The sequence below is a fragment of the Aspergillus costaricaensis genome (genome assembly GCF_003184835.1).
Source record: "Aspergillus costaricaensis CBS 115574 unplaced genomic scaffold BO79scaffold_3, whole genome shotgun sequence".
Classification (NCBI taxonomy): Eukaryota; Fungi; Ascomycota; class Eurotiomycetes; order Eurotiales; family Aspergillaceae; genus Aspergillus; species Aspergillus costaricensis.
This window is the reverse complement of record NW_020291803.1, coordinates 403,225-417,700: the sequence shown is the minus strand read 5'-3', so window position 1 is coordinate 417,700 and position 14,476 is coordinate 403,225. Positions and strand designations below refer to the sequence as shown.

The following is a 14,476-nucleotide window of genomic DNA, read 5'->3' as shown; positions in this document are numbered from 1 at the left end:
AGCATCTAACTAGTCACTTCTTATGATTGCACCTTCACGTTCGTGAACCTGTGGCGTTCGCTGTTTCCACCCCAGGAATTCGCAAGTGACAAATGGAAGCAGCAAGTTCAGCTGCGCGGTGCTTGCAGTTTCCATACCGAACTATGTCACAGGTCCAGGCCTACATTCCTTGGTGACCTCTACCCGCCCGTTGCTACATTCCTAATAGTGGCCAGCCCTGGCGTACTATACATTCCACCCCTTATCATTACATACATTATCCCTATCCTACCACGCGGAACGCGCCCAGTGATGGGGTTGCCCTGCCAGCTTTCTTTCCAGACCCCTGTCGCGTTCCGATGAAACCACACCACCGACCAAACGCCCAACGCCTGCACGGGCGTAATTCTGCACACACTCGTCCGGAGAAGAAGTGCATTGAGAGATATTCCAGCGCTGGTGGAGGAATGGGTCATTGTTTTGACGCTGTCTGGCTTTAAGGTCGAAGCTGCTTGGGCTGCAGCAGTCCCCAACGGGTGAAGATGGAGGAATTCTTGCATCTACCAAATGGACATCTGCTAAATCTTCAGCCTCGACCCCGCCACGGCAAGCGGACAAGAGTCGGTAACGAGGTACAAACACCGACGCGAGTGCAAGAATCTACGCCCAAACCTGACGAACGGCACAAGTCTGGAAGCAAAGAGAGCACCGGCGCTTCGCCTGGCACGGCTCCGCGAAAGAGAACCCCTACAAAACTACCCCTTCCAAAGTCTTTTACCGACAAGGAGAAACAGCAACCAAAGGAAGCCCCCACAACTTCTGAACAGAAAGGTCACCGTGCAGATAGAGTTCTCCAGCCGAAGAGGTCATTCGGGACACTGCAGCGTTCATCACCCAAGAGATCAGACAACGATCGTGACCAATACTGGCGGAAAGTAAAGGATAGATTTGAAAAAGAGATTCCCGGAGGGTCGTTCACTAAAGAGAAGCCGAAGGAATACTACCAGGAGGCCTACCGAAAGATAGTTTCACTGGCCAACTCCCCAAGACAGGAGATTGCCAAACAAAAACAGAAGCTGGCAGGAGGGGCGCCTCGGGGCGACAGAACAGTCCTCCAAGGCCCGAGCCCTCCAACAAAGATTCCAAATTCCAACGACGGTCGAACAAATTTCGGGCGCAGTGCGAGAGAAGGAGGAGCAGGTCTCTCTACTGGTCAAAGAAAGCGGCCAAGCAATGGAACTCAACGAACGCATCTGAACTTCAGCAACTCCACACCGGCAATATCATCTGAAAGGACAGACACCAACACCGACTCCTCCGAACACTCACACCCCTCAGTTTCTCCGATATCTGCCCCGTCCAGTTCCCTAACCGAATGGGAAGACAAGTTCGTTGTCAATATGCCCTCAGCTAAGGAGCCAAACCCGCCAATTATGAGTACTCAACAAATCTCCGATTTCCAGCAAAGCATCGAGAAAGTCCATAAGGAAGGCGGGGAGATGCTGGATCCGGACACCCTCCCCAGCCCGCGTACCAGAACTCCCGAGGACGGCACTAACAATCCTACTGGGCAAGAAAAGACGTCAACGGGCCTTGATGGTCAGGATACACGTATCGGCCGCCCATCTGAAGTCAGTGACTCCAACTGTTCAGCTGGACACCGCCGGTATTATAGCCCAGAAGAGGTCGGAAAGCAACGGTTCAGCACTATATGGGAAGAGGCTCCCGCAAAATCTGCAAACAAAACCCCCGCTGCAAACCCAGATGGGTCTTTTTTAGGGTGCAAGGAGATCAATGGGCCATACGACAAGAACCCAGACGAGATCCTGCTCTTCTCGATGACGGACGAGCGCCCCAGAATGATAGACATCCCGTCCGGACGGTCCAAGATGTCAAAGGAAGGGAAGCGAATCACCAGCAATCGTGCGACGTCGACATCTCCAGAGAAAGCTGTCGTTCAAGAAGAATGGAAACCAATTTCTCAGAATTTGAAACAAGCCCAATGCTCGAAGTCCTTGCCGAAGACAATGTGTCAAGAAGCCAAATGCCGCCCGCCGGAGAAGATGGAGGTCTCTGCCAAAGCGTCTATGACAGAGAATCTGGATCCGTCAGAGAACACAGCCAAGCAACACGACAAGCAGAAATTGGGCCGCAAGTCGGACGATGTTTTCATTATCACACCCACTATCACACGCACTATGGTGACCATGGCAGATTTGAGAAGCAGCCCAAAGAAATCAGACGCGCAGGAGCCCACCTCTCGCGCCGCAGGAGAGATAATATCGGACTCTCGAGTAAAACAGACAATCAGCAGCTCGACATCAGGCTTGCGAAGGGCGACCCAAAATTCTTGGGGAAAGTCAAATGCGCCATGCGCAATATCTTCAACTGCAGTCCCTCCTACCAATCCACATCCATCCCCTCAAAGTCGAACAGAATCCGACCGTACCTCTCCACAAAGACCTCGCGCTATCCGTGGGTTCATCCGTACGCAAGGGCTGCCCAGGCCCAAAACAGGAAACTCCGGTGAGCCCGTGCGCTATAATCAGCAACCCTATGTTGCCAGTGTATCGCCTAAAAGAGACAATTCGAATTCATTGAAGAGCGCGTCGGATACGACACTTGTTGAGAAGCCGTCGACCCCCGAGACAATTTCTCCCGCGGCCTCGATAAGCAAAGACAGGGTTAGGCAGGACAGCGTTTCGCAAGAGCCTGAACCTATTGAAGTTGCTGAACTGGATGGGCAACAAGTGTCTGATACAGCAAAAGAGTTGTTCTACTCTAAGATTACTGATTTCAATACCGATCTTCATACTAACGGGTTGCCTACCAACAACAAGGAAGCGCCAAGTCAGGAGATAATGGGCTATGTCAGGGATGCTCTTATAGAACTCTCTGGCCAGCTGCAAGGTCTCTATGACGAAATCATGGCCAATCGGCACTCCCGGGCTATGCTAGTGAAGATCGCCTTTAATAACGTCCTGAAGATGATCGAACACTGCTTGCATGTCCTCAAAGATCTTCTGGGAATCCTGGCCCTTTACAATACAACAGGATCCTGGCCAAAGCCGAACCGCGAGGACTTCGCCCGGTCATTGATCGATCTTTGCAAAGCTATGGTCTACCTCATTGCCCTTGGGTTCGTCATGATGATCATCGGCCGAGCAGCCGGATACGTGGTCCTTATCGGAAGCTGGATCGTGTGGTTTGCAAGACCCTTTGCTTGGTTGCTAGGGGCATTAGGAAGGGCTCTATTGGTATAAGCTGGTCTTTCGATGGGTTTGATAGGTTTGATTGTTGATATAAAGCGGCCCTTAGCTCGGGTTATGCTAAGGCAACTCCAGTTTCTGATTGCTCGCTTCCATTTATTCTTTCAAGCGCGATGGGGAAGCATATGAATGTTCCTTGCTCAACCGTGTGTCGATGTGGGTTGGTTATCATGTATCATGTTTCTCCAAGTATTCTTAACGTAATGCGGTGTGTATCCATTATTACCTCAGCCTGTACCTAGTCTAGTCTAGCGACTTGTTCAATGTTAAATGAAATGCATCTTGCTTCATGTATTGTTTTCCTTCCATACCATAGACATAAAATGCATTAATCTCTCGGAATAATAAAGCCACCTCTAGTACTACTTGAACCTGATCTCAAAAATATTCAATGCATAGCTATATCTGATACTTACTAGCAGCACGCATCGGGCTCTATCGACTCCGAAAATAAAGGAACGAAATATAGAATAGAGAGAAAATCATGCTTCTATTGACTTATAAAAGAGAAATGCTAGGCATTATAATACTCGCCTAGCCAGCACCTGTATTTCACCACCACCACAACGAGGATGCATGCAATAATGTTGAAGGGAGAGAGGAAAGATGAAAGAAAACCCGGATATATAAGGTAAGATGCGAATAAGAGGGAGGAAAAAGAGAGAGTTGATTAAGTAGAGAGCCCAAGAAAGGGAAGAAAAAAAAATATCAAATGCTCCATTTAGAAGAAGACTCCGTTCCAAATCCCATGTTGAAGAGGATCACTTTTTGTTGAAATGCATAAAGCCCAACTCCGTCATCCATAGTGTGTTGAAGATCGTAAATACCCCCGGAAATTTATTTTCTGTAAGCCGTCTCTTTTGGTAGAGTTGAAGAACAAAGAGAGAGTAATAGAAATGAGATAAAAAAGCTCTTCACTTTTTTTGGGAAAAAGAGCTTTATCATGAATAGATAAAAATAGTGTTGAAGATGTTATTTTTCCATGCTCGATGGGGTTGCAAAAGCAAAAATCCGAAAATTGGGGGTTGGGGGTATAATTTTGGAAGGTGAAGATGTCATGTTGAAATAAAAGAAACGCTCAGGGAAGAAATCGTTGAGAGGTCTTCATGGTCGTGCCGCCGTAAAACGTTGCAAAAGCCCGGGAGTGTTCATTCGGGCAGGTAATCGTTGAGGTTGATATGTTGAATTAATAGTATATGTTGAATTAGGAAGTCGTAAGTGAGGTTGAAGAAAAGCATATAGTGTATGGCGGACTGTCCCCACGGGGGCTGCAGGAGCCACATCTAGTTTTTCACTGCAAGTTCCGGAGCTGCTCCGTCAGTCGCGCCATTGGTCGTTCCGTTTGTTGCTCCGTTCGTGTGAGCTTTCGGCTCACCGTTTTCAACGGGGATTTCGGTATCAAGTTCGCGGACGTCCAGGTCCTTGAAGAGATCGAAGAGGTTGCTGGTGTTGTGGAAGTCGTTGTTGACTGAAAGGTTCGTGTTAGCTATCATTATTTCAACAAGGGCACTATATCGCGAACTCACCGATGTTGACAAGGTGCCAGTTGTCCATCACGCCCTGAATCAACTTCCTGCTGGGGCTGGAGGCATCATGGCATTTGGCCCAGTCGTCACCTAGACGGTACGCCTCGTCCTTCCAGGCCAGGAAACTGACAGTCTCCACGATTGTGGGCTGGACGATCTCTCTTCCGGCGAAGATACCCCAGGTCAGGGCATTGGGGCTATCACGGGTGTTGGTGCGCAGTTCACCAGTCTTCGAGACAGCATGGTACGTAAGATCACCATTCTTCTCGATGCGAGCGATCAGCTCATCGATCAGGTAGGGCGGGACCAAGAGTTCAAGATATGCCTTCTGGTAAACATATCCATTCTTCGGTCCCCATCCATACACGGGGTGGGAAGACTTGACACCGTTCACTGCCGGCTGAGAGTTGATCGTGAAGAGACCCTTCTGGTTCAGGTCAATGAGACTGGTCTTGATCGCGTTGGCTTCGGTAGTGATGGGGGTGTCGCTCCAGGGCAACCGGGCCAGCTTTCCTTCGAGGAAATTGACAAAGATATGGGTAAGATCACGAAGAGACTTGGGCTCTCCCCACAGCTTGATGTTCTGCTCGTTTGTGCCCTTGAGGCCGATGCCATAGCTGTCGAGTTCGCCGAAAGCAGGAGAGCGAGAATCGGTCCAGCGACCGTTGGGGAATTCATCCCAGGTCTGCGTACGGGCGATGTAGGAGGAGTTCCGGTTCCTCCAGAAGATCGGGCGAACATCCTCGGCTCTGCGGTTCAAGCCAAGAGATGGCCTCCAAGGCAGAGCTCTCTGGAGTGGTGTCTCTTCGGAAGGCATGAGGTTGAGTTCGTCAAGGACCAATTGTGTGGACTGCGCAAGGTTCATTGTGTAACTAGCCGACCCCGTTAGCCATTGCCTGAACGAATTAGTCAAGGCAGACGAAAGGAAACACTTACAAGTGCAGGTGGTTAATACCAGCCGCAATGAGCCTCCTACACATGTCTGCAATCAGCCGCTTCCCGATGTCCCTTACAGCAGCGTCGTCGTTCTTCACAGGTTCCAGTGCCTCGAGCCAGTCCGGGGGAATGCGAGTTTTGGTCCAGTCCGATCGGCGGATGAACGCAGCGTAGGTTTGAATGGGCATGATACCAGGGATAATGGGCACATGGACGCCCCTGTCCCTGCACTTCTTGACCCAGCCGATGAAGTTGTCCGTGTCGTAAAACATCTGCGTAATAACAAAGGATGCTCCAGCATCGACCTTCTCTTTCAGGTGGTCGATCAACTGATCCACATCCGGGTTGTCATCCGCACCTTCCGGATAGCCTCCCACACCAATATCGAAGTGATTGCCATACTTGCTCCTGATGTACTTGACCAAGTCTTTCGCATAACGGAAGCCTCCGTCAGCAGCTTCCCAAGCCTCCTTGTCACGCGGAGGATCTCCACGAAGAGCCAGGATGTTGGTGCAGCCTGCTTTGTAGGCCGCCTGGAGCGCGGCGTCCACCTTCTCCTGGGGCATGTCCGTGCAAGTCAAATGCATGCATGTCTCCAAGCCATACACCGACTGGGCAACGTTGACCATCTCACAGGTCAGGTCCGATAGTCGGCCGCCAGCCCCCCACGTGATATCGATGAAAGAAGGACCTAATGCGTGCATGCGATCCATTCTGTCGTAAAGATTCTGAACACCTTGGGCCGTCTTCGGGGGGAAGAACTCGAAGGAGATGCCCGTCCTTCCGGCCGCTTCATTTTGAGCGAGCTTTTCTTTGATGTGCATGGCGGAAAGTTACACACTAGTGGTTGGCAGAGTAGGTCAGTTTCTGATGAACCGGCAATTCAGGAGCCTGAACAATGGTTGTCTGCTTAGTAGGAGAACTGGACTTACACGTCCCAGACCACTTCAGGAGAACAAGATTACTCTCGAGCAGGAATCATACACGTCCTGCTTTCAGATGCAGTTCAGGTACTGATGTCGTGACTCTGTGGCTCACCGGTTCCACCAGGGACAGCAAGACCACTTTATAAGGGAGGGAATACGGGGATGAAAATCAATTTTATATGAAGCTGCACCTTGTCAAACTTAGAAATCCCCGACGAAAGCAACAAAAACGACGGACAAGAGAGAGGAAGAGAAAGGGAAGAAGTAAGCAGCAGGGACAGCAACGAAGTAATCGAAGCCGGTGGAAAAGGTGGGGTCTGCTTTTAAGCCGCCGGTGTGATTCAGTTGGGCGAGTTGAAATCCATCCACCCAGCATTCGAAGAGGGGGCCGGCCTTCGGAGATGGTGGGCCGGCACGTGCCCCAGTCTGACTGTCCCTTCTTATTAATGGTTGTTCCCGCAATACTTTACTCCGTAGTTAGATAGTATCATCAATTCTCCCTTCGACAAATTCATCGCAGGCAAGGGATGGCTTTGCTAGGACCGAGTCCAATACACAGCCCTTTTCAATGGACTTACTTATTTATACTACTAAATTTTCCAATTTAATGCGAAAAGATCCTACATGTTCTTATCTAATATCCCTGTGTCTTTGCAAAAGATAGTTACTATCTCTCCGCCGGTTCGGAGTCTAACTTCCCGCGTCCCGGGAAACACCGAACAAGAGGGAGGGAAAAAGAAAAGAGAATCATAAAAGCCGAAAACAACAACATTAGAAAGTTAGTCTAGATACACACATTAGAGCGTTGAAACCCAAGCTATTCAGTGAATAGGCAGGCATTGATGTAATCTCGGTGGTGATGTTCAGCACCATTGTACTAAGTAGCAGATAGTTACTTAGTATATATTATACTAACACAGTTATGGCTGATAGAAAGTAAGAGTACTAGTATAACTGTACTCAGTTCTGATTGAATCACTTCGCCAGCAATCTAGTACTACAAGACTTCATCTCCGTAATGCCATAGTAGGAGTAACTAGTAAATGTACTATCTTCATAGATATTCAAATCATCCAATCAGTGTGTTTTCCCACTGTTACAGCTAGCTCATTGGCCCGAAATTACTAGCACGCTTATTCTCTCTTGAGCCTGTTAGCGGCATAAGGAGCATAGATAGAATACCCTGCGCAACAAATTATCTTCCATCACTGACTGCTGAAGTTAAGGTCTTGATCAGTTTAGTAGTGATCATGAAAACTAGGCCATTGCATGGCTAGTAAAAATATCCAATCAAATTACAATAAAATGTGACTAACAGCTATTTCTGCATAATGACACGAATATGTCTGATGGTTGCTGAATGCACCTGTGCCCTCGTGCAAAAGCATACCAGATAGTTTGCAGCTCCAACTCGAGCTTGGGCAGCACATCATACATGCCTAAGCTTCATGACAACTGCTCATTTAGGCGAACTTTATGAGGATTCCCCGGCAAGATCAACCGGACTGTAGCACTAGTTGCGGCTGTTGTATCTATACCACTATATCAGGCTGGGGTTCAGCTCAAAGGGGCAAAAGACCACCATCAGGAGATATAGACGGCTTATTGTGAGCACCAAACAGGCTGGACAACCTTACTAGGTTATAATGATAAGTTCTGACAGGCGCTAGAACGGAAAATTGCGGTTTTCCATTGTTTATCTTTCCAAAAAGTCTTCTGCAACTCTGTGCTTTCTTACAAAACAGCGAGCATATCTGTAACACTTCTGCCATTGGGTCCTGATATGCTATGCAAAGCCACATCAGATTAGTAGATTAGCTTTTGCTATTCTTAATATATACTAAGAGATCGTGCGCTTCACTATCACTCGGCTGAGATTGACAGGCTAATTGGCCAGCTCCTCAATTTGCTTCCATGCGTCAAATGAAAACTTGTGCTTCTACCAAAAGTCCAGTACAGGTCTAGCGCAAAGGATGATGTCCTAGATTGTTCGACACATTCCATAGTTTGGCATAACAATACCTATCACGCTGAAGTACCTGCCTGCAATCCCAACTGCATACTTGAAACTACAACTAATGCGAAACTGCGGAAATAACTGCCTACCATGTTTCTCTTCCTTGATGTCTTTCTTCCGAGTACACTGTCAATATAAAGTACCTATTTTTGGCATTCTGTTCCCTCTTCACCTATGGTAGTACATACTAACGCTCGGACCTGTCATGGATGCGACAAATAAATAACAAATTGACACCACAATAAACATGCTGTACAATGCTGTGAGATCTTAATCTTCAAGCGGTTACTGTATAAATAGATGGGGTTGTTAGTATGTATTTTACAGCGGTGGTGCAGGGAAAGAGCGGTTGAAGGCAGCCACAGTTACTCAATTACTGTAGTGGAGTCACTTCGCATTCCGAAACAGATTGATTGACAGCCAGACTTGATTGAAGACTTGAGTCATACGATGAATTCAACTAATTCCGAATTAACTGATGAACTGCAATGGCGCAACGGCAACTCCGTTCTACCGCACGTTCCAGTGGAAGAGAAACCAAGGAACCCTAGAACTTCGATTATGAGCGGCCACAGACATTAAAGTGACAAACCCACTCATAACACAGATTTTTAAGCCAGTGCTACCCTTGTGTCCTTCGAGCTTGGTCATAGATGTGACTCCAGTTTGTGCCGCTCTACAATAAAGACCTCTGCGCAAATTATCAAGAAAGGTAAATTGCCTCAACCTTGAATGTTATATCAGTAACATACTGTGATATCTAACATACCCTCAGGTTGAACAGAACGCATAGTCCATACCATTCCCACCTGCTGGGGATTGATAGACAGACATTCATATCCATCAATCTAGCTCTTCTGAATAAGGCCATTAGGTGGAGTGTTATTCGGAACCGCCGCACGGAGAGACCGGTGAGAATGAGATCCCTGTGGCGACCCGGCAATGAGGTAACACAGGAATCTGCCTCCAGGCTTTCCTAAGAAAAGAAAGACTAGAAGCTTTACTTGCATCCTGTTAAACAGTCGGTGAATACCCGGGTAAATTCTTACGTATTCTATCTTCCCCTCCCTCCATTGTGATTTTACTTCTGACCAGGAAATTTTGTACCCACTCCCGGCCTCCGAAGTCTCCAAACCAGAGTAGAATGTGAGTTCCAGTGTACTAGGAAGTGGGCTCTGCAGGATGCCTCTTCCCTGTTCTATCATTAGCCATATAATATTCCATCTGCCTAGTCGGCCAGCGCGCTTGGGAACGCTATCAACAAAGGTTCGCAGATGACCTGCATGAGCAGCTAAGCTAAAGTCTTGTCTGTGATCCACAAAAAGTGATATATAAGCTTACTACCATGCGATGTCGAACAAGTCAACTTTGTCCGGGGTCTGCAGTATCGATGCAGATGATATGTGCTTGGGCCCCACTGTCAAACCATGTGCCTATAGGACTTACCGGCACCTGCACACCGGATAAGCCAGCTCAACTGCAGAGGGAAAAGCCTGAAGATCAGAAATGGAACTGTGGCTCAGACGCAATATTGCCTTCAATGGCAGATGGGCAAAGTTCACTACACTGTGCACAGACCATACGGCGGTAAACCCAAACCAGGTTCTGTCTCTCCACTTCTTTTACAATTCCATTGTGCATGCAACCTATTGCTAATGCCATACGAGTGAGCACATCATCTCGGATTACTCAAATATCAGACGAATGGCAGTCACACCGCATAGAAGGAAGTACCGGTCGCTAAGAACCGAGGGGAAGTTGCTATAGTAGTAATGCTTCCCATTCATTTCTGACGTCTCCGTCTCCTGTCTCTGCTCCGACTCTCTCAAGACTGGCAAATGAGGCGACCGCTCGTTGTCGCGAAATCTGACAACAAGGAGCTGTGGGGGGCGTGCTGAGAAGATCTACTGCCGCAATGCCCAAAAACTAATGCATGCATTCAAAGTTTTCTAAAGCCACTTGGTATACTATCCAACTGCTGCATGATATACACGAGTACGCCTTGAGCCTCTCTTAAGGAAGGCTGGGCTCCGAATGGTACCAGTTATTGTGGACCTTGGCATGGGGCACACCGGCCCTCTCGGTCAGACATGTCAGGACACTAAGATCTGATGGCGTCTGGTCTTTTGGCAAGGTTTTACTGGTATCTGAGAGTTGGAAGTTGCTCGTATTAAAGAACGGCAGTGATGTGTTCAGTTCGCACCAGATACCCAAGCATGGCTCTATCGGGTGAAAGATTCGATGCGGTCCGTGCTCGGTGGATGAAAGTAACACAATCCAACGCTCAATTTTTGCAATCTTTGCATATGTATCTGATATGAAAGACTACCGGAAGACAGGGTTCGATATCATGTGGATCGAGCTGATGTGTTGTTGATCATCGTTCGTCCGAACGGTGGGTGAGCAGGGGCCCCAGTAGCCATCATCGGAATAACCAGCCGCCAAAATAACCCAGGTAAAAGGATAAGATTAGGGACCAGCTTTGACTTGGAAATTCGACAAGCGGTCTGGAGTGTGGCTTTCTCCACTTTGGCTGCATGAAATCTTCAGAAGAGCCAATAGCAGCTTGACTGAAGCAGATTGAGTCGCGCTAATCTGAACTTAAGAGTTGCTTCAACCACAACTACGGTATCTAGTCGCATCTTGGAATGTTTGCCTGCATTCATGCCATCGCATCGTGGCAGTAATGCCAGGGGCTAGCGTTTCTGAATAACCACAAATAGACTGCGGTCAACGACAATTATATGAGACTAAGCTAGTGAGAGGTTCGGTATGGCATCGTGGACATTCAACTCTTTCCATGGATTCGTACGGATTACAATACCGCCCGAGGCAGGTAGCAGTTGTGCGTGGCTTGCCGATGCATATTACATGTCACTATCATTTGACAGTTGTCCCGACGCCACGAAACAGGCATGAAACTATAAGATTTCGAAGCAAGGGAGCGCGTCTATCGCCAGGGAAAATTACTGTTAGTGGACGTTCCAAAAAGTCCCGGTTGGGGTTTACGATCGATCCAGAGCGTCACACACACACACACACACACACACCTATTTTACCCCTTCTCTTTATCTTAAGCAATGAGAGCACTTAACTCGATCAAGGCATGACAAAGATTTATAATCAACGTCGGAGCAACTTCTCTGAGATTTTACATGAGTATATGCTTCATCTGTGTGGCGCAATTCTTTTGGCCATTCATGACTTACCCCACATAATTAAAGATATTTTGGGTAGGAGCAAACTTGCTCACTTGTTCCCAAGGACCTCTTGATCTCATGGCTGGCTGAACTGATCCTACTATATCTGTATGTTTTCTCTTCTTCCTATATACACAGAAGTTATTCGACCTTCCTCTGAGGAGGAAACTATAACTTTAGACGAAACCCCATCATTGGGTGGTTCTTGGAATCGCCCAGTTAGTAGCTTATCCTCCTTGCATGAAGATCGCACCTTATAAGGATACATGGCCTAAGTTGATATTGCGAGCTCCTGGAAGGGAAGTAAGCCATCACTAAATAGCACAAACTCGATAGACGGCCAAACTTCTCCTGTGCCATGATTGAGCCCACCTAAGAAGCTGTGAAGCAAGGGAAATAAACGCAAAATGACTTTGATAGTCAGACACTATGACAAAGGTAATTATGTGGCAACCTTCCCACTTCTAATACTTCCGAAATCTGCCAAGTATATTGCTTCTGTTAGGTATTTTCCCCTCCTACCGGATTGCAACATTGCTTTTTCCATGGCCTGAGCACCCAACGATTAACTTCCGGCGGCCGATCGCAGCGATAAGAGGCTAAAGCTTTGATAGGAGTCCACCGCGTCATGGATTTTGGGCATGTTCTTTTGTAATATCAGTCGAGGTTGAATGGTTAGTCGTTCAAGAAGGCATAGACTCTGTTTCCTTTGACCAGCAGTCACTGCAATGTACTCGGTATTTGAGAGAATTAAGTCGCACTACGGTCTATCTCGATGCGAGTCATGGAATGACGTATCACAATGCGGACATAAATGCAAAGACAACTACAACTGCTCGGCTAACCCGAACATTCCGATCACCAGAGGCAGTTACACCGTCGTGGGTCCCAGCATTACGCACGCGACGAACTGATTAGTGTCAATAGTCCTCCCTTGACCCGCTTTCTGCCGTGTCCAAGAGAGCCGCTAGAATAAGCCGAGCTCTTCGGGGTCCTCGTAAATTAGGACTTCAACAGTCCGTAATGCACTCACCACTTGCATCCAGTATCTGAGGCTTAGCGTATGCAGTCCTGGATGATCAGCCTGGTTCTCTTGCGATAAACAGAGTGTGAAAGGCGCAGACCATGACTAAATGGCGACTACGTGGGCAAGCAATTGTTGCTGATAGGCCGGTGCGTCAGCAGATATTGAAGTTTAAATATAGCACGGATTTAACACGAATTGTACGGGAGTGCATAAATTTCTTCTGCCTTCGCTTTCTTTCCAGACTGCCTCGTGGAACACGATCGCCGTCGCGTATTGCTGAGGCCTAATCTCGAACATGCTTGCAGCTGAGGGTACAAGGGTGCAAGGCGAGCGTTCCCACCGTTATAGTATATTATCGACGACATAAACAATTATAGTAGGCCCTATGTAGTAGGAAGTACGCGTATCCTAGCAAGGCACTTTTACTACTGACTTGCTAGTACCTAGTTAGCATCCGTCTAAGTAGGCAATCTAACACAGTTTGGCATTCAGAGTATATGCTCACTTACTATTGAAAGGCATGTGCTATCGAGTGTACTATCAGAACATGCGCTGTATCTTGCATTGGCGTCGATGAGACAAAAAAAGAAGCAGATTTGATATGGACCATGCATCGACTACTATCCGAACGACCATCGTGATAAGGAAGAGAAGAACGCCTCATACTGTGAGATACTTGACTCTGATGTGATATATCAGGCGCCCTGACTTGGAACGAGCGTATCTTAGCGGGATCAACAGTACCCGATGGCGCCAGAGTTCAACTAATGGGAAAGCGTAACTGGTCCCCGCCAGCCCCACTAATCGCCACAAGTGGTAAGGATTCTGGGTTGTCGGTATCCGTGGAACGGCACTCCGATACATGGATACATACATTCATACATCCATCGTACATACAGGACACAGGACTGACTACCGCTTGTCCTCGCTTCGTGTCTCCTCCCAGCATCCCCCTCCCACCTTCATCTTCCCTTGAAGCCAATGGCCACCTGCAAATTCTCGTTTTGGATGGCAAGGCGATGTGAGCCCAGTCATCACGGAGGTTCCGGTGGCTGGACTCGGAAATCATGGCCCAAGCCCCCGTTCTCAAGTCATGGCAGTATCTCCATCTCTGCCTTGCCATTTGTCTAGTGGTACACCGAGGAGAACTAGTTATCAGCATTGAGCAGCATAATGGCAACCTGTTGGGAAAGATCGTCGTTTCTTTTTTCTGTATCAGGCGATATCATTCCCTCGCTGAGCTTCCTGTTTGCTTGTATATCATCGTCAATGATGCTTTCTCCCACTTATCCACTCTGATCTTCATTCTTGCAGGATATCGGACATATCCTCGGGCATATTGTTTTTCTTTTTTTCTCTTCTTGATTTTTCTTTTATTTCTCCCCTTATTGTCTTTCTATTCTTGCGTTGCCGCCACAGCAGCTGCATCTGTTGTGGGTACATCTTTTTCCTTGCTCGGTTTATCTGCTGCCCATGATTCGCTAACACCCTCCTACAATAGCCCCCCAAAAGCATAAGAAGGAAGACAGACTACGGCATCCTTGGGCATATTTCTCAGCGGCCATCCCCTACACGAAATACTGCTCCAGTTGGCTA

The 14,476-nt window shown here is 47.8% G+C and overlaps 2 protein-coding genes across 2 annotated transcripts; one reads left to right on the top strand and one right to left on the bottom strand.

The window, feature by feature from the left end:
• The first annotated feature begins 316 nt into the window (after positions 1-316).
• BO79DRAFT_284558 (putative NTP binding protein) lies at positions 317-3,457 on the top strand. Its single transcript, XM_025688257.1, has one exon. The coding sequence runs from the start codon at positions 522-524 to the stop codon at positions 3,240-3,242; it is 2,721 nt and encodes a 906-aa protein (XP_025543866.1). The 5' UTR covers positions 317-521; the 3' UTR covers positions 3,243-3,457.
• A 1,074-nt stretch (positions 3,458-4,531) lies between these two features.
• BO79DRAFT_250739 (methylenetetrahydrofolate reductase (NAD(P)H) MET13) lies at positions 4,532-6,534 on the bottom strand (the record flags this gene model as incomplete). The annotated part of the gene is made up of 3 exons (XM_025685830.1): positions 4,532-4,716; positions 4,775-5,646; positions 5,711-6,534. The coding sequence occupies 3 exons, from the start codon at positions 6,532-6,534 to the stop codon at positions 4,532-4,534; spliced, it is 1,881 nt and encodes a 626-aa protein (XP_025543865.1).
• Positions 6,535-14,476: the final 7,942 nt, after the last annotated feature.

What these genes read in the sequence shown, in the direction of transcription:
- BO79DRAFT_284558 (XM_025688257.1), top strand. Translation starts at nt 522, where the DNA reads ATGGAGGAATTCTTGCATCTACCAAATGGACATCTGCTAAATCTTCAG.